The following is a 21,737-nucleotide window of genomic DNA, read 5'->3' on the forward strand; positions in this document are numbered from 1 at the left end:
AGTGTGGTCTGATCAGAGTCTTATACAATGGAATGATAACTCTTCTATCTCTGCAGGTCAGCATCCTTCTCAGTATTGCAGCAATCCTCTGGGTTACCTTCACTACTTTTGCAATATGCTTCCTGAATTTCAGTTTTCTATCAATCATCACCTCCAAATCTCTTGTCTTCCCTACATCTTCCAGTACAGTCCTCCAATTGAGTATGCAGCCTCTCATCGATGGATCCCAAACTTCAATACTTTACATTTTCTACATTAAACTGACACCCCATTCATTTGACCATTTGTCTGGTTTATTCAAATCCTCTTGCAGGGGTGCCACGTCTGCACTATCACTGATAACCCTTCCCAGCTTCACATCATCTGCAAACAACTGAATATCCCCTTGCAATCCATTGACAATGTCATTGATATAAAGGTTGAACAATACAGGTCCCAGTACTGAGCCCTGTGGGACCCCACTTGTAACCTTCTGCCTCCTTAATATTGCCCCACCATACACAACTCTCTGATACCTATCTGACAGCAATCCTGAATCCAGTTGACTAACCCGACATTTAAACCCATGTGCTGCAACTTAAATAATCAGCTTATCATGTGGCACCCTGCCAAATGCCTTTGGAAAATCCAAAAAAAAAATGGCAGCATATGCCTTTCCCTCATCAACTGCTTTGCCACTTTATTATAAAAGGCAATCATATTACTAAAGCATGAGCACCCCTTAACAAATCCATGATGATTCTCACAGATAATATCACCCTCATCTGCCCAATGCTGTATGGGCAGATGAGGGTGATATTATCTGTGATATTGACCTTAACAACTACTGATGACACACAAACTGACTATAATTAGACACCTCCCGTTTGCTACTGCCCTTGTGCAACTTCACTATCTTACCTTCCTTCCATTCCTTGGGTACCTTTCCTGCAGCCAGACTTTTACTGAAGAGCCAGGTCAATGGATCTGTCACTTCTTTAGCAGCTTTCTCTCTCTCAAAACCCATGGTGAAATATCATCAAGTCCTACAGCTTTACTGACATCTAGAGTACTCAGTATTTGGAACACACTCTCCTCCTGCATCTCTGAACCCTGAACCTGCCCTATCCCCTCTAGTATTAAAACCTTATTCTCCAGGATGAAATACTCCAATAAAGTGCTCATAGAACAACTCCACTATGTCCTCTGCATCAGTCACTCTATTCCCATTTTTATCTGCAATGTCATTCTTCCACAATCATTTCTCCTCCTACTGGCTACATAACTAAAAAATTTCCCTAGGATTTTCTTTGGATCTTAGTGCCAATCTCCTCATATTCCAGTTTTGCCTTCCTCACCATACCAATCACTCTCCTGGCCTGCGTCTTATATTCTTCATACATCTGCCCTCCACCCGTCTCCTTATATCTCTTCCATAATCTCTTATTCAACTGCAGTTCCTGTTTGATATTGTTTGTCATCCACTTTACACCGAATTATGTCCGCTTCTTCACTCTTGGAATACAGCTTACTATTACTGCTAATAAATATTCCTTCACAATTTCCCAAGCACTAATGATATCCTGGCCTTCCAATTCTGCCATAATTGGAACTTCTCCTAGTTGATATCTAAGACTATTATAATCACCTGCCTTATAATTCCACATACGTTCCCTTTTCTTTGATACTCCTGCATGTCTATTCATCTTCCAAGTCAAAACCACATGGTCAAATACTCCAACTGTTGGGGGAGATGTCATCTCACTTATTATCAGCTATTCTGATACTGTGACCAAATCGAAAACTCTTAAACCTCTTGTTCCCTCTATTACATGTTGAATAAGACATTTGTCCATCAAGAATTCTAGAAATTCCATTCCCTTATTACTACATGTAATTAAAATCTCCCATAACAATCATTCTTCTTGCACTTGCCAAGCTCAACTGCCTAAACATCTCCTGCTCCCCACCCTCTGTGCTCCTTGGTTTGTAGCAACACCCCACACTAAATATCCTGTCTTCGCTACTTCTACCTGACACAACACCCCCCACTAAATATCCTCTCTTGGCCACTTCTACCTGACACCATACGCTTTCAAAACGATTAGTGTCACTACCCTCCAAAGCCTCCACTCTTAGAGGACATAAGCAGTAATCCACCACCACGTTTTCCTATCCTGCTGAAAAATGCTGTACCCTGCTACTTCAATTCCTGTTATTGTATCATCTTCCGTCAACCACATCTCAGAGATCCCAATAATATTTGGCCAGGCTGATGTTATCAGTGCCACCAATTCATCTTCTTTATTCCGGATACTCCTGGTATTAGTATAAAGCATAAAAAAGTAATATATTTAAATTATACTTTACAAGAAATCATATTATAGTTAATCCTTTACAAACAAAACATGCAAAAAAAGTTTGCATGTGATGTAAATTCACAACTTACGTGTGTCCATATTACTGTATATGGAGGCAGATTAGTTCATATCAAATTACTCTATTATCCTATAATGTATGGCAGGCTTCCTTTTTAATCATGTCTATTGTCTTTCATTATGGGAAGAGTCATTCAGTCTCAAAACCGTTTAGTGCACAAATTGGTTTAGGCCTTGATTGAGATCTCATCATTGGGAGCTAGATTGGTGGAGATACCGAGGACTGAATCAGTAGTTGAAGTCATATTTCCATGAAATAAGAAAATGGTACATAATGAAAAATAATTCATGGCAATATTATCATTACTGTTATTATTATTATTATTATTATTGTTGTTGTTATTGTTATTTGACACCTCCAGGGAGGTGTCAAATAACAAATCCTCCCTCGATGAGTCCAAGACTCATCGAGGGAGGACACGGACACTTACTCTACAGCTCTGTCTCCAATACTCAATCAACGAACCACAACTACCAACATCATCATCATCATCTACAGCAACGTCATCTACCGCCCACCACTAGTATTTTCATAGACAATCACAAACATCCATGCCCACGGCAAGATTCAAACCTTCAGCCTTTTGGCTGGAGAACGGATACTCTAGCCACTTGGCCGGCAAAATTAACATTCTATTTTTCTACCCACTGCAGGGTGAAGGCCTATCCTGTTGCAGGAGGTATTTGGATCTATTGCTTCCATGGTGATCCACTCCATATTGGGAGAAGACAATCACAAACATCCATGCCTTCACGGGATTTGAACCTGCAGCCTTTTGACTGGAGAGCGGATGGGCTAACCACTCAGCCAACCAGGCCAGCCTCCATATGGACCTCCATATATACAAGCCGTGTTCAAAAAAAAAAGACTGGACTTTTTAAATAGCATGCCAACTGACATAGAGAGTGCACCGCAGCTACTGAGCTCACCTAGTGGAAGGTTTTGACAACAAACTGCCATTTGCCCCATTCTGCTATGAGCATTAGTCGTCAAGTTACATCCACTGAAATGAGCATGTGCACAAGCTGTTTGTTGGATTAGTGACAAGGTGACAATGAAAGAGCTTGAAGAACAACGCATGTGAGCACGCGCGCGCGCGCGCGCGTGTGTGTGTGTGTGTGAGTGTGTGTGTGTGTGTGTGTGTGTGTGTGTGAAATTTTACTGCAAACTTGGTAAAAAGTTTACAGAGACATTTCAATTGCTTAACCAAGCTTATGGGGAGGACTGTATGAGTCAAATGCAGTGCTATGAGTGGTATAAGTGTCGATGGATGAGTCAGTCAAAGATCAAGGTTATGTTGGTTGTGTGTTTTGAATGGAAAGGCGTTGTCCATTATGAATTTGTACCACGTGGTCAGATGGTAAAAACAAAAAGTTGTACCAGGAAATTTTAGCTTGTTTGAGGGATGCTATGTGCAGGAAGAGGCCTGAATTGTGGGAACACCAGACTTGAATGTTGCACCATGACAATACCTTGCTCCTCACCTGCAGTTATATGGCTAAACATCAGATATCCATTTTACCCCATCCACTCTATTCTCCAGACTTAGCCCCAGCAGAATTTTTCCTGTTTCCCAAACTTAAAACCATTCTGAAAGGACATTGTTTCCAAACCATAGAGAGGATTCGGGAAAATGCAATAAGAGAACTACTCACCATTACTGAAAGTGCGTTCCAAGAAGCATTCCAACAAAATTTGGAATGGAAAATTTGTTGGGAACGGTGTATTGCCAGTAGAGGAGACTACTTTGAACGGGACAGTGCTTAAAATGTTGTAAAATGAGCAATGAAGTCTTCATAGCAAAAGTTTGGTCTTTTTTGAACACACCTTGTACATTATTATTATTATTATTATCATCATCCCAAGACCCCATGGAGTCAAACACTTATCTAGGATGTCCTTTTGTCATACACACAGCTCATCATGCTGCACCTTAAACACACTCAAATTCTCTGTAGACACCACTTGATACCATCCTGTCAGGCAAGATATTCTAATAATTCACAACTCTGCATTCAAAATATCTGCTTCTCACTACTCTGCTCACACCCTCCTTATACAGCTTCCAGGGATGACCTCTGGTTCTCCCCTGATCTCCCACCATTTTCTGTAAAACCTCTCCAACATTGATCCTATAACAACCTATTACTAACTTGTAGATCTCTATCATATCACCCCCTTCCTCCTATCCACTAGACTCTAAATTGCATCTTCTCACCCTTTCGTCATATTCGACATTCTAGACATCAGAAACTACCTTAGTCAGTCATCTCTGGGCCCTTTCAAGCATCTCTTCATCCTTTTGAAAACCAGGTGAACAAATTTGTTCACAGCAGTCTGGCCTAATCAGATCATGTGTTGCCTAATCAGAGCCATATACAATGGAACAAGAATCGCCATACTTCTACAAGTCAGTGTCCTCTGGATCATTCCCAGAATTCTGTGTGTTGTCCTCACAGTTTTGGCAATGTGTCCCCTAAATTTCAGATCCTTATTCACTATCACCCCAAGATCTCTTATTTCCTCCACCTCCAACAATATATCCCCACCAAGCATAAATTCTACATCCCATCTTTGTTTGCCAAATTTAAAATCTTACAGTTTGCAACATCGAACTTGCATCCCCATTCACATGCCGTTCACTCAATCTGTTCAAGTCTTCTTGTAAGGCCACAACATCTTTTCTACTCTTCATAGTTAGTCCCAACTTTGCATCATCTAAAGACAACTGAATATCCCCATCTAAATCTTTGCCAATATCATTAACATACAGGTTAAACAGCAATGACTCTAAAACTGACCCTTGAGGCTCACTACTAGTGACTTTCCTCTTCTCTAGTTTGACTATCAGTTTATCATGAGGTACTCTATCAAAAGTCCTTGCAAAATCTAAGTGTATTACTGTGTCTCCTCTGTCCAAGGAAGCAGTCACTTTATTGTAATAAGTAAGTACATTACTAAAACATGACCTCCCTTTAGCAAATCCATGCTGTCCATCAGTTGTCAATCCAATTCAGGATACTGGTTCTCACAAGCTTCTCCAATAACTTAACCACAACACCAGACACATAGACAGGTCTATAATTGGATACTTGAGTTTTATCACCTTCATTGTGAAGTGGCACAATCCTGCCCTCCTTCCACTCCTTTGGAACTTGACCCAGTGCAAGACTCATATTAAAAAAAATTGTTAAGGCAGATGCCAGCTTCCTGGCACATTCCTTCAGAATATGTGGTGATATATTATCCAGTCCCACAACCTTATTAACATCAAGTTTTCTTAATTCCCCATATACCTCTTGATCACTTGCAGTCAGTCTCTCCTCCCCAGTAATCAATTGCTCTCAAACTCTTCATGATGTCACATTCACAACAATGAAAGACCTTTATGAGCTGCTCATTGAGTATCTTCACTATATCTTCTGCAGCAGTTGTTCTTATACCATTTTCTCCAATCATTGTCATTCTTCCATAATCATTCTTTTTTTTTTCTTTTTCTATTTTCTTTTTTTTTTTGCTGGCTACATATCGAAAGAACTCCTAGGATTCTTTTTGGCTTCATTAGTTAATTGCTGCTCATACTTCGCTTTTGTTGCCCTTACCAACAAGAGTCACCCTCCTTGCCAGGTCGATATAATTCTAATGGAATTGATTATTACCACTTCTCTTATGCTGTCTCCATAATGGCTTTTTCTCTGTATCGCGTGCATAATCTCTTCATTCATCCATTTCACACCTGTCTCATATAACTTTTCTGACCATTGGAATACATTTAGACATTGCTTCTACTAGATAGTTCTTGAATATCCCCCAAGCTGCATTAATCTCTTTTCCAGCTAACTCCTCATTCCATGTTACACCTGCAAGAGCTCTTCATAATCACCAGCCTTGTTGTTCTACATATACCCTTTTCTCACAGAGGTCCTCACACTTCTGGCTACCACCCAGGTAATCACTTCATGGTCATTCTCATGAACTGGAAGGTGATTTGACACCTCACTTGTAATTACATCTTCTGACGAGGTGATCAAATCCAAGACCCTCAATTCTCATGTGCCCTCTGTTACATACTGTTTGAGGTAGTTGTCTCTCAAAAACTCAAGAAACTTGTTTTCTTTACTTCCAGTTGGTATCTCATCATCCTAGTCTATATTGCCATAATTAAAATCGCCAATAATGATCACCCTTTTATTATTTGCTTGTCTAATTTGATTATATATTTCATGGTCACTACCATCCACATTACCAGGTCTATAACAACATCCAACTAAGTATTTCATTCTGTTTACCTCTATCTCACACCATACTACCTTAAAACCACTGGCACTATTTCCCTCTTGCCTCTCTACTTTGTATTTACACTTTCTATCCTCATGAAAAACATCATATCCTTCCATCTCTATTCATGTCATCCTGACATGAATAGAGATGGAAGGATATGACCCCCCCCCACACACACTCAGAGACAGGCAAAAACCTGCCTCTGAGCAGAGCTGCTCAATATCTCAGTGCAGCAAACACTTCTGTATAATAAAATCACATCAGTGGGAGCCAGACCCAGAAGTGATACTGATGTTGAAGTAATGCAGAAGTCATATTTCTATATACAAGTAGCCAAAGGGTGTGACTCCTTATTACTAATATTCTGTACTAGAGATAGATGTTGAAAGTTTTCCCACTTGTTATACTATAATTAAAGATACCAAGAAATTATTTTCTTGGCTTTATCCATGTGTAAGCAAACAAAGTTTTCATGTGTAGTAATTCATGACTGGGCAACTAGTATATAGAGGCTAATGACTACATCGTTTGACTTAGTATCCCATAATGCAAAGCACATATCCTTACGGACATATACAATGGTATTCATTATGGGATGGGATCACTACCCAGATCGGTTTTGACCTTTATTGAGGTCTCATCAGTGGGAGTCAGACCAAGAAGTGATACCAAGGCTATAGCATAGTATTATACATGTCCATATGGATATGTGCTTTGCATTATGGGATACTAAGGCAAGTGATGTGAAGTCACTAACCCTATATACGAGTTGCCCAGTTGTGAAGTTGCTTCACGTGCAAACTTTGTTTGCTTACACTTGGATAAAGTATTAAACCAAGTTCTTGGCCATCTTTAATTTATAGTATAAACAAGTGGAAAAACTTTCAACAAATAATTAATTTATACAAATGATTGATCTTAATTACTTATTTGATAATATCTAGTTATAATTTTTGATAATATATGAATTTGTCTATTCTAATATATTTTATATTTATTTTAAATGGTGTTAGGTACGTCATTCTGTGGTAGAATGCTTGGAGAATGTTAATAATGGTTAGTAAATTTATTATCATTATTATCATTATTATTATTATATGGCCCTTTTCATAGATTCTGTAGACTCATCACAGGAGGTCATTATCGTTTCACAAAATGCTAACCAACATTCACACAGTACTGTTATGCTTCACTTTGCACTAATTTACCAACATAGTACTTACAACTGACTCTGGGAACTCAACCACCCTTCATGCAAAAAATATAGTGTTCACACCCTTGCTCAATTTTCAGGGATGATCTCTGGTTCTTTCCCCATGAGTTATGTACTGAAATTTTTCCTGAATTAATTCCTATAATAACCTTAAAGTAACTTATATGTCTCTGTCATAGCTTCCTTTTTCTGTAACCATTAATTAATTTCTACAAATTAATAGACTGAAGATTTATAAGATTTGTAAGATTGATAGACTGAAGATTTGTAACCTACAAATCTTTAGTTTATTGTCATAAGAGGTATTCCATAGACCTGCCACCATCTTGTTCACTTATCTCTGGATCCTTTCCATTTCTTTCTCATTCCAAAGAAACCCAGGTGACCAGATCTCTGCACATGGCCCTGTAAAGAGATATAGTAACCTCTCTTAGCTCTGCTTGTCAGTGTATTCTTCAATAACCAGTACCTCTAACCAGTCAATATTAATATGATTAGTTTATTCTTCAATAATTTATAAACTGTTTTAGCTAATTTTAAAATATGAACTTTATTCTGCATCCCCCCCCCCCATTTTTCCTTACATCAGTTTCCTTCAGCCCAATTTTTATTACATATAGGCACCTCCAAGAAGTCCATAGACTCATTGCGGGAGATCCATTACATCAACGCCAACCATCAATATCTACATTACCTGTCATATTTTGCCTGGAATTCATTCACCAACAAAGCCCTCACAAATGATTCTGGCAATCCATTCCATTCCATTCCATTCATTAACCACTCTCCAAGCAAACAATATATTCCTCATGACCTTGTTAACCACACTCCTATTTAATTTCAATGGATGACCTCTAGTTTTCCTCATATCATTCACATACTGAAATATGTCTTCCATATCCATCCTATAAAACTCCCTAAGCAATTTATATGTCTCTCTCATATCACCCCCCCCCCCTTATCTGCCTATCAATCAATCACTAATTCGCAAATCTTCAATCTCCCCTCATGTGGAACATCCCAGATACTTGGCACCATCTTGGTCACTTGCTTATGAATCTGTTCCACCTCCCCTACATCTCCAAGAAACCAAGGTGATTAAGTGTCTCCATAATCATCCAGATGAGGCCTTATCAAAATCTTATAAAGAGGAATAATAACCTGCTTATCTCTGAATTTCCAAGTGTTCTTCAATAACCGGGTAATCATATGTGCTTTTTTTTAGCAACTTTTGCATTATGCCCTCTGAACTTCAACTCCCATCCAACAATACCCCTAAATCCCTGGCTTCATCAATTTCCTGGAGTACAGTTTAATCAATATGGTACACAGCTGGTAATCTCTTCATTCCAAAATGCATTACCTTACACTTGCTGACATTAAATAGGTATCTGTTCTCCTTTGGCCGTACTGCCAGTTTGTTTAAATTCTGTAAAATTTCAACATGATCTTTATTGACTATTGCACTCTCTAATTTTGCATCATCTGCAAACAACTGAATATTTTTCCCTTAGATCATTTCCTATATCCATGAACAAATTAAATAGTACAGGCCCAAGTGCAGAACAATGTGACACATCACTAGCCACAGGCTTTATATGGGATTCATCTCCTGAATAAACTACTGTCTGGTATCTCACTTTCACCCACTCTCTTATTCACATCACTAACTTTATATCCATACTCATTTTCTGGAATTTATGTATCAAAATTCTGCAGTATCATCAGATGGATTTGCAAAGTTCAATAGTATCATCATGTAGTCATTACTTTTATTCAACTCACCCGTTACTTTATTATAAAAAGTATGTTATTAATGCATGAACTATCCTTCACAAAACAATGCTACACCCCATATAGTATACCATTCATGAATTTTGTCTTTTGCCAACTTTTCTAATCCCTTGACTACCATTCCTGAAATTATGAAACTATTGTTGTTGTTATTATTATTATCTGATCTCCATGGAGTCAAAGGAGTCATTGTGGGAGTTCCATACTCTTTCATCCTAAAAAATCATTGACTGCATCGATTGATGCATTGATTGATGCGCATTATCTGCAAGCACAACTTTTTTTTCAGGTAATGCATTCTGCTCATCAGTCACTCTCCATGCAAAGAACCAGAGTCCCACACCCACCTTATACAGCTTCCAGGGATGTCCCCTTGATCTACTCTTGTTCCTCTCTACTCCATGAAGAAAAATCTCCTCTGCTTTAATCTGGTAACAACCTCTCACCAACTTATGATCCAGTCACATCGACTCTCCATTTACAAGGTTCTACAACTTTTCCCCTCATTCCCTCAGTCATTCCTTGTATCTCACATTCATAGACCTGGCACTAATGTAGTAAACCTTCTCTGGACCCTCTCCAGTATATTATTATTATATCCATTATATTAATTATTATATCCTCATCTCATTGAAAACTAGGCACCCAAATCTGCACACAGTAGTCCATATATGGCCTGATCAAGTCTTATACAAGGGAACCATAACTTCTTTGCTTTTGCATATCATTTTTCTTCTCATTTTTACCATAATCCATTGTGATGCTCGTATAATTTTACTAATGTGACCACTAAACTTCCAGTCTCTATCCAATTATTCTCAGATCTCTCCATCTCTTCCACCCACTTCAAAATTCTCCCATTAATTGTATACGTTCCTACCAAATTTCAAGATCTCGTACTTTGCAACATTAAATTAATAGCTCCATTCACATAGCTTATTGAAATTATCCTGAAAGATCACAACATCTGTTCTACTTCTCATAGTTTTTGCTAATTTTGCATGATTGGCAAACAGCTGCACATTTCCATATAAATTAGTCCCAATCTCATTAATGTACAAGTTAAATAATAATGGTCCCAAAACAGATCCCTACTATGGTACTCCGCCATTTACTTTCACCTGTCGGAATACCACTTTTTCCATACATAACCTGCTGATATCTGTCTGACAGCCAATCAGATATCCAACTCACTAGTCTGTTATTTAATCTCATCTGTTTCAGTTTAGCTATCAGTTTGTCATTTAGCAATCTATCAAAGACTTGGAAGAAAAAACCCAGGTATACTACTGTATATGCATCTCCTTTATTTAGTCTATTTGTCACCTTGTTGTAATATGTGAGCAGATTACTAAAGCATGACATCTCTAACAAATCCATGCTGACCATCTTAAAGAATATTGCTGTTATCCATTTCTGAATCCTAATCCTCACCAACTTCTCTGACATCTTAACAGCAATGGTAGACATACACACACAGATTGACCTATAATTTGTAGTCTTATTCCTCAGTCTTATTCCCCCTCCCCCTTTTGTGAAGTGTAACAATTTTTCCCACTTTGCATTTCTTTTGGAGTTGCCCTTTTGAAAGACTCATGATAAAAAGGTGCCATCAATTCACTAGAACATTTCAAGATGGTTTTATATTGTCAAGTCTTACTGCCTTATTGACATCAGTTTTGCTTAATTCCATATATACCTACTGCTGATTCACCATCAGTCCCTTCTCCACCATACCTTTTACACTTCAGCATCTCATGATGTTGCCTTCACAAGGAGGAAATGCACTGATAAACTTAGATTAATTTTCTAATTTTTTCTCATACTTCACTTTTGCTGTCTTAACCACCCGACTCACCTTCTTCATCTGCTCTTTGTACTCTTCATGCAACTGATTATTACCAATGTTCATCTTATGTTGCATCCACAGTGGCTACTTCTGCTAGATTTCATGCTTAATCTCTGCATTCATTCATTCCTTTCGATGGAATATGATGAGTCTTGATAGACTTGTGTTTCCTAGGAAGGACCTCCTGCGATGAGTCTTTTGACTCCTTGGAGGCCTAAATAATAATAATTATTATTATTATTTGTCACCTCCAGGGAGTCTGAAGACTCATCGAGGGAGGGCATCTACTCTACAACTCTGCTTCCACCACTGACAATCCACCAACTGACCACAACTATACCAATGTACCAATCTACCACCGACCACCACCACCACCACTAGTATTTCCACAGACAATCACAAACATCCATGCCCACGGCGGGATTCGAACCTGCAGCCTCTTGACTGGAGAGCGGACATGCTAACCACTCAGCAAATAATAATAATAATAATAATACACTCAGACATTGCTGCTGTTAAATAGCTCTTCATCATGTGCAAGCAGCATCTGTCTCTTTTTCACTCAACTGCCCTTTCTACACTATAGCTTCCAGTTGTTCCCTAAGCTTTTTATAATCACCATCCTTGCTGTTCCACATATATGAACTAAAGCTGAAGAACTATGGCCAACAAAATTAGAGATATTGTTTAAGAAGCACTTTTTCATGGTACCAATGCTTGCAAGGAAAATGGCAGTCAGAGCTTCTTTGTTCACTGAGCTTTGTACAGTGAACAAGGAAGCCTTGACCTGTGGAGGGAACATAAAATAGGTAATCAGCATAATCTTGACAGACTGCAAACAAGAAGGGTGACTGGCATATTAAGAAAGGCCAAATCAGATTATGAGAGAAAATTAGCAAAAGGGCAAACCAAAGTAAATCCAAAAGTTTTTCCATTATGCAGCAAGTAACAAGAAAAAAGTGGTAGGATGACTTTAATTAATGCTGGTAACAAAGGTAAAAGAAATAGTTGAATTGCTGAGCGATCATTTTGCAAAGGTGTATCATCCAGGTGGAATTTTGCAATTGCTGATGTGACAGAGATGCATGTTTAAATTGAGATAGATGAACAGAAGATAGTAAGATAGTTCCCTTACATAAATGTGGTTCCAAGACACAAGTATCAAATACAGACCAGATTATTATCTCAGAGAAGTGATTGTTAAAGTATTGAAAAAGTTAGTTAAAGGTAAAATCCAACAGTGGGTGAATCAAGATACGATACTCTATATTGGGCAGCATGGCTTTGAAAAGAGTAGGTCCAGTTTATGTAATTTATTCACTTTTTATAATAAAGTGACAGGAATTTGGTGGAATGATAAAGGTGATGTAGACATCCTACAGGATGATTTAAATAAACTGGCATTGTGAGCAAAGGATAATGATTAACATTTTAATGTTGCAAAATGTAAGGTTATTCTTTGGGTTGAAAAGGTTGCATATTGATGGTACTGGATTTGCAGGAAACTGATGAGGCTAGGGATATGGGGATAATGGTGGACGAGAGTTGAAGTTCAGAGAGCATATTGCAAAAGTTGGTAAAATGTTCAAAGAAAAACACTTGCCCTGAAATCACCAGCATGTAAAAACAGGGAACTTTATAAGGGTAAGATTCAGCTGCATCTTGACTACTGTGCACAGATTTGGCCACCTGAATTTCTCAGGGATCAGGAGATGGTACAGAGGATTTAGAGATGAGTGACCAAGCTGGTGGCAGGTCTGTGGAATGCTCCCTATGAGAATAGCTTAAAGGTGTGTGTGTGGGTTGCAAAGGTTGGTTAATAGGCAGAAATGAGAGGACATGATAAAAACTTATAAGATAGTAAAGGGAATTTATAAAAGTAAAGCAAAGGAAATTTTTCAATATATAACAAACAGTCAACAAACTAGGGATCATCCATGGAAATTGTGTGAGAGTGTGGTTAGTAAGGGTTTGTGGACTATATTTATTGCATGGAGAGTGGTGAATGAGAGGAATGGATTGCCAGAATTAGTTGTTAGTACCCCTGAGAGTGAAGGCGTTTAAAGAGAAGTATGATAGGTTTGTGTGTATAAACGTTAACGTGGTTCTCCCATGATGAGTTTCTGGACTTCATGGAGTTACTGTATAATAATAATAATAAAGTCCCTTCTTCACTAAGTTCTGATATGACTGGCAACAATCCAGGTGATCACTTCATGGTCATGTTCACTAGCTGAAGAAAGATTAGACATTCTGTTCACAATCACATCCTCTGATGATATAATCAGATCTAATACTCTTATCCAATGGATGCCTTCTGTTACATATTGCATTACATTGTTGTCTCTTAAGAACTCAAGAATTCATTCTCCTTATTTCCTGGCATGCTGTCTCTTCATTCCAGTCAATATTATCATAACTGAAATAACCCAATAATCATCCTCCATCTTACACCGTACTGCTTCAAAACCTGTGCCACTTTTTTTTCTCCTCGCATCTGATCCCTGTGTCGACATAATTTCTCTGCTATTAGCAGCAGCACTGATCCTCCTTTCTTTTCCTTCATAATCTCATAATCTCATATGAAGAAATAGATTCTTCATATGAATCTATTTCTACTTGCATGATGATATAATTTTCATCCAACATGTTTCACTTATCCCAACTATTTTGGGGCAATTAAACTCAATCAATACAACAATTTCATCTCACTAATTTCTGAAACTCCTGGCATCATAATATGCAATAGCAATTCCTTTCTTCTTTAAGCAATTTTATCCCATGCTACACCTCAACTGCACCTTCATACTTGCTCCTATCTTCTTTGTCTCGTATATCTCACCAGCCTCAACTACCTTCCACCATGTATTCCTGTACATTCCATTTCTATGCTGATCATTTCTAAACAAGCATTCATTACTACTTTCAGAATGCAGTCTTCATCACTGTAATATCCAACATATCCAACTCTCTGACATATCCAACCACCACCACCACTAACTCTCACACCCTTATTTCTCATATTATTATTATTATTACACCCTCTATAGAGTTGCCAGACTCATTGGGAGGTTCATTTGACTGACAACATATTTACCATATAGAATCTTTGTCCTTAACACCCCTTGTGTTAACAACATATTCTGGTATTGCATTCCATTCACTAACAATTTTCCATATAAAAAATCTACTCCTCACATCCCTCTTCACCACACTTTTACATAACTTCCAGGAATGACCTCTGATTCTTCCAATCTCACCTTCTGCTCTTTTTATAATTCCTCTCTGGATTAATGTGATAAAATCCTCTCACTAACTTAAACATCTGTCATATCACCTCTCTTCCTCCTATCTACCAAACTCTGCAATCCACATCTCTTCAACTTCCATAGCTAGCATTCCAAAGTCCCAATATTGTCTTAGTCACTCACCTCTGGATCTTCTCCAATGCCTCCACATCACACTGAAAACCAGGTGACGAGATCTGAGCACAGTAGTCCAAGTGTAGTCTGACCAGTGCCACTACCTCTTCCCTATCTTCCTTGCATGTCAGAGAGCTTGTTATCATAGCAGCACTACGATGTGCAACCTTTGCAACCCTAGCAGTATGCCCTCTAAACTTCAGTCTACTATCAACCATCTCTCCCAAATCTCTAATCTCATCCACTTCCTGTTGGACGGCACCATCAATATAGTACACAGCCTTATATTTCTGCACTCCAAAATGCAACAGCTTGCACTTATTGATATTAAAACTACAACCCCACTCTTTTGTCCAAGTGGGGTTGTAGTTTCCTATCCAAATCTTCCTGAAAGGAAGATTTGGATAGGAAAGTAGTGCTACTTATAATTGGATAAGCAGTGCTACTTATAATTCTTGCCAACTTTGCATCATCAGCAAATAACTGAAGATCCCCAGTCAGTCCACATGATATATCATTTAAAAACAAGCTAAACAGCAAGAGCCCAAGAACAGAACCCTGGGGCACATCACTGGTTACCTTTCTGTTTTGAGACACTGCTCTATCATACACCACCTGCTGGTATCATTCAGAGAGCCAATCTCTGATCCATCTAAGCAATGTACTGTCTATTCCCATCCTCTTCAGCTTGTACACCAACTTATCATGTGGTAATCTATAAAATGCTTTTGAAAGCCTAAGAATATCACTGTATATGATTCTCCCTTATCTAACACACTCGTCACCTTATCATAAATTGCAAATAAATTACTGAAACGGGACCTACCCATTACAAATCCATGCTGACCTTCATAAAGAATGCCATGTCCATCAACCCAATTCTATATTCTATTCCTTACCAATCTTTTCAGAACATTGATTACAATTGCGGTTATACAAACTGGCCTATAGTTGGAGACTTCTGTCTTAGAACCATGCTTGTGGAGTGGTACTATTTTGCCCTCTTTCCACTTCTTAGGAACCTTAGCCCTTGCAAGACTTTCATTAAATAACCAGGTCAAGGGCATAACCAATTGTGGTGCACATTCCTTAAGCATACGTGGTGATATGTCATCCATTCCCACAGCCTTATTCACATTTAACTCAACCAACATCTGATACACCTCTGTTTCTTTCACTTCCAATTCTCCTAATACTTGCCTCTCTTCTATATTGTACCAGATCATTTATACCAGTATGATATATGCTGATAAAATGCTCATTCAATAATTCCATTATATCCTTTGCAGCTCTTAGTCTGCTGCCATGACTATCCATTAATGTTAGTCTGCCATAATTATTCTTTCTCTTGCTTGTCATGTAATGGAAAAATTCCCTTGAGTGAACATTGGCCTGAGCAGCCAATCTCCTCTCATACTGCACCTTTTCTTTCCTTACCATGCTCATCACCTTTCTTATATCCCACACTTCTTCAATCACCCTGTTCATCCTCCATCCTGGAAAACAGACTATATGCATCCTCTCAACCTCTACACTTTTTATAATAAAATCTCTATATATTGCTACTAATGAGTCATTTGCTACTTCTTTTTCTCCACTATTTTTTTATTCTTTCAGGCTCTTCAGTTCATATCCACCATACGTCTAATTTCATTTTGTATACACCTCATTTCATTTCTCATCTTAATCATTTCATTCTTCAATTCTTGCATTCCAGTGGTCTTTCCTGATAATATTTCATCAGTCAGGCTTTCTTCCATTCTTGCAGTCATGCCAGCACTTGCACTGCCAGTCAAGTTCATTTCTGCTTCCACTTTTATGCTTGCTTTTCCTTTTTCAATCATTTCTGTATTCACTATCACAACTGCATACTTATATTCTTACACTCACTCTTCTAGCTATTATTCTCCATTTTACACCTATCACTGCCTTTTGCCAGATATTCTTTACTTCTTGTTCACAACTTTCATTCAAATAACAGCAGTCTATTAATAGATCATGCTTTCTGCAGACCCTCACTCTCTCACTTTTGTTTAATCTCTCAACAAACACACTCGCTACATTCATTAATGTATACATATTACATCATTCCTGACAGTGAACCATCTTAGTAAAATCTACAACACTCAACATAGGGTTTCATGAAATCTATCAGGTTGTTCTTATTGCAAATTTTCTTTATTGTTATTATTATTATCCCAAGCCCCATGGAATCAGAGACTCATCATGGAAGGTCACTTTGTCGTACACATAGCTCATCATACCCTGCCTTAAATACATTAAAATTCTTTGTAGACATCACACTCTCAGGCAATGCATTCCAATTATTCACAACTCTCAATGCAAGAAAACCTGCTTCTTACTCACTTTCTCACCTCCTCCTTATATAGCTTCTAGAGATGACCTCTTGTTCTCCCTCAACTTCCATTATTTTATGAAAAACAAGGCCTCTTCAATGCTAATTCTGTAACAACCCCTTACCAACTCTTCATCCTTTTGAAAACAAGGTGACCGAATCTGTGCACAGCAGTCCATATGTTGCCTAATCAGGGTCTTATACAATGGAACCAGATTCTCCTTCCTTTTACAAGTCCATGTCTTCTGCATTGTCCAAAATTCGTTGCGTCTTCACAATTTTGGCAATGTGTCCTCTAAATTTTAGATCCCTATCCACTATCACCCTTAGATCTCTTATTTTCTCCACCTCCAACAATATATCCCTGCTAATTTTAAAACTTAGAATTTTGCAGCATTGAACTGGCATCCCCATTCACTCAATGTATTCAATCATTCAATCTTCTTGTAAAGCCACTTCCCAACTCTGCATCATCTGCAAACAACTCAATATCCCAATTTAAATTATCCCCAGTATCATTAACATATAGGTTAAACTGCAATGACCCTGAAACAGACCCCTGAGGCACACCAATAGCGACTTTACTCTTCTGGGATATTGCTCCCCCATGCACAACCTGCTGATACCTATCAGATAGCCAGTCTCCAATCCAGTGCACTAGTCTAATATCCAAGGCCAGCTGCTCTAGTTTGACTCTCAACTTATCATGTGGTAGTCTATCAAAAGCCTTTGCAAAATCTAAGTATACTATTGTGTATCCAACTTCCTCTTCCAGTGCATCTGTCACCTTATTGTAATAACTAAGTAGCTTACTAAAACATGATCTCCCTTTACCATGTATGCTAAGGCAGATGTCAACTCTCCAGAATATTCCTTCAAAAGACATGGTGATATATCATCAATCCCACAGTCTTATTAACATCAAGTTTGCTTTTCTCCATATGCTTCTTGTTCATTCACAGTCAGTTTCTCCTCCTCATCATCACTGTTTGCTCTCAAAACTAAATGATATCATATTCTCAAGGATGAATGACCTTTATAACTTATTATTATTATTATTATTATTATTATTATTATTATGAGCAACTCCAAGGAGTCCTTAGACTCATCAAGGGAGGCCCTAACATCATGTCAAGAACAACTATTTAACATCCACACATATCTATCATACTTTGCCTTGAACTCATTCACAGTCATGGCACACACAACAGACTCTGACAGCTTATTCCACTCATTCACCACTCTCCAAGTAAAAAACCTAGTTCTAACACCCTTGCTAACCACACTCTTTCCCAGTTTCCATGGATAGCCCCTAGTCCTCCCACTATCAGTCCTGTTCTGACAAAAAATATCCTCTGAATTAATCCTATAGAAATCCTTCAGTAATTTGAATGTCTCAATCATATCACCTCTCCTTCGCCTATCGTCCAATTTCTGCAACCCACAAATCTTCAACCTGTTCTCATAAGGTTCATTCCACAGCCTGCTATCATCTTGGTCACTCGCCTCTGGATCCTCTCCACCTCCTCCCCATCAAGAGGAAACCCTGGTACCCAGATCTGGGCACAGTAATCAAGATGGGGTCTTATCAAGGCTCGATACAAAGGGACAATAACTTGCTTGTCTCTGCTCATCAAAGTATTTTTCAGTAACCAAGTGATTTGATGAGCTGGTTTAGCCATTTTTGCAATGTGCCCCCTAAACTTCAACTCCCTATCCACCAACACTCCCAAATCCCTGGCCTCATCAATCTCCTGGAGTACAGTTCCGCCAATGTGGTATACTGCTGCTAATCTTTTCACCCCTAAATGCATAACCTTACATTTTGCCACATTAAATTGACATCCATTCTCCTTAGCCCAGACCTCCAATCTATCTAAATCATCCTGCAAAATTTTGGCATCTTCTACATTCACTATTGCTCTACCCAACCTTGAATCATCAGCAAACAAATAAAGAGTTCCTCTCAGATCCTTTCCTATATCATTAATGAACAAATTAAACAGCAGTGGTCCAAGAACAGAACCCTGTGGCACACCACTAGTTACAAGCCATCTTTTGGACTCTACTCCTGAATAAACTACTCTCTGATACAATGGCAGCCGGTGAAAATTTTAAGTGGGGATGGTGCACACATACAAAAAAAAAAAAAAAAAAAAAAACTTTTTTTTTTTTTCCGGTAATTTGCAACATCAGTCTTGGAACCTCCTTTATGTAATGGAACTATTTTACCCTCTTTCCATCCCCTTGGGACTAACCCAGACCTGACACTCAAATTAAACAAAATGGTCAAGGGCACTGACCATTTTGTTTTTGACCAAATTGGTCATTAAATATCTCAACTATATCCTCTGTTAGCAGTGTTCCTTATACTATTTTCTCCAATCATTGTCATCCTGCAATAATCTTTTTTTTTTTTTTTTTGTTATCTATATCAAAATGCCTAGGGTTTTTTTGACTTCATTAGCACTTTTGTTATCCTTATCAACCAAGTAACCCTTCTTGTCTGTTTGTATTTCTCATGGAATTAAGTATTACCACTCATCTTATGCTGCCTCCATAATACCTTCTTTCTCTGCACTGCATGCTTAATCTCTTCATTCATCCTAATCTTCTGATCCTTGGAATACATTTAGACTTTTATTAGATAGTTCTTTCAACTGTCCTTTCAACTCCTCATTCCATACTACAGCTGCACGCTGTCTTCGGAACTTCTCCTAATCAGCAGCTGTATAGTTCCACATAACATATACCCTTTCCTCACAGACATTCTCTTATAGCTGGCAACCACCCAGGTAATCACTTCATGATCACTCTTGCCAACTGGAGGTAGATTTGATACCTCATTTATAATGACATCCTCTGATGAGCTGATCAATCAAAGACCCTCAATCTTCATGTACCCTCAATTACATACTACCTGAGGTAGTTATCCTTTAAAAACTGAAGAAATTCCTTTTCTTTACTTCTGGTTGCTATCTCATCATCCCATTCTATATTGCCATAATTAAAAGCACCCATAATGATCACCCTTTTTCTGTTTACTTGATTACTTTGCCTATACATTTCATGGTCACTACCCTCTACATTACTAGGTCTATAGCAACAACAGACTAAGTATTTCATTCTATTCACCTCTGTCTCACACCATACTGCCTCCCTCAAATTCCACTGCCACTCTTCTGCTACTATTCCTATCATGTCATCCAAACATGTCTCAATGTTACTGTTATCCTTTAGCAGTGCAATAAAAGTGAGTTTTTTTACCTGTTTACTATTGTACACAATATTTGCTCTAAACCTATTAGCAACCTCGATAATTAATATGCTTTCGGTTGCACTATCACAAATTAAATACAATTTCAGTGAAATATATATAATTATTGAAAATAATTCAAAAAATAAATGAAACTTTAAAAATAAAACTACTAATTCCATTAGTGTAGTACAGAAGTAGTGATCTTTTCCTCCCATAACACATAACCTTACTCTCTGCCACATTAAACCAATGCCATTTTCCTTTGAATATACTGTCAGTCTGTTTAAATCATCCTGCACGATCCCTAAATTGAAACATCTCTATTAGCAATTGCTTTACCAAATTTTGCATCACCAAATATTTTTCCTGATGTCATTTCCTGTATTATTAAATATATATATATATATATATATATATATATTAAAAATTCCAAGCTATTTTAAACCTGGTTTTACTCCATTTCCCAAGTAAGCAAACAGACAAATAAGTCAAGTTTGCACCTGCATGTATTGCAAGTCTAGGTGACCCATAAAGTAGTACAAGTCTAGGCAACTCATGGTAAGGGTGGAATAAGTTCTGATCACTATTCTTAATATTTACCCTTAATGCAAAGCCCATCTCCTTGAGGAGATGTATTATGCTATTCATTAAAGGCAAGGGGCCACTACCCAGACACCTTTATTGAGGTCTCATATATATATATATATATATATCATTAAATTTATTTATCATATAATTCATGAGAGTAATCTCCATTTATTATTTTTAACAGTGCAGAAGTTTTAATATCTACACCAAACACTTATTACTTTGTGTACTACAGTTTTATGAAATTGACTAATTTTGAAATTACAGTATTGTTTTTTTTTTTCATGTCCTAAGTATGCACAAAAATAAAAATGATCATTTCTCGCTTCATAAAAACAATATACTGAATATGAAGAAAGGTTGAGTAGATGTAGTTTGCATTATCTGGGAAATAGGAAAAAGAGGTATGATAGAAACATAGAAGTTGGTACTGGGGGCTGTTATAGGATTAATGTTGAAGAGGTTTTTCATAAAATTAGGGAGGAGGAAGAACAAGAGGTTATCCCTGGAAGCTGTATAAGGAGTGTGTGTGTGTGTGTGTGAGCAAGGGAGTAAGA

At 37.9% G+C, this 21,737-nt stretch overlaps 1 protein-coding gene across 3 annotated transcripts in view; it reads left to right on the plus strand.

Moving 5' to 3' along the window:
• Positions 1-21,737, plus strand: part of LOC150092169 (uncharacterized) — a 300,320-nt gene that overhangs the window by 88,423 nt on the left and 190,160 nt on the right. For all 3 annotated transcript variants that reach the window (XM_090415233.1, XM_090415231.1, XM_090415232.1), the window contains exon 7: positions 7,713-7,755. In XM_090415233.1, the coding sequence (XP_090271359.1) occupies positions 7,713-7,755 (43 nt within the window). The remainder of the gene's footprint in view (positions 1-7,712; positions 7,756-21,737) is intronic.

Source organism: Typopeltis vanoorti, unplaced genomic scaffold, assembly GCF_054136105.1.
Source record: "Typopeltis vanoorti isolate ZY-2024b unplaced genomic scaffold, IOZ_Tvanoo_1.0 HiC_scaffold_24, whole genome shotgun sequence".
Taxonomy (NCBI): domain Eukaryota; kingdom Metazoa; phylum Arthropoda; class Arachnida; order Uropygi; family Thelyphonidae; genus Typopeltis; species Typopeltis vanoorti.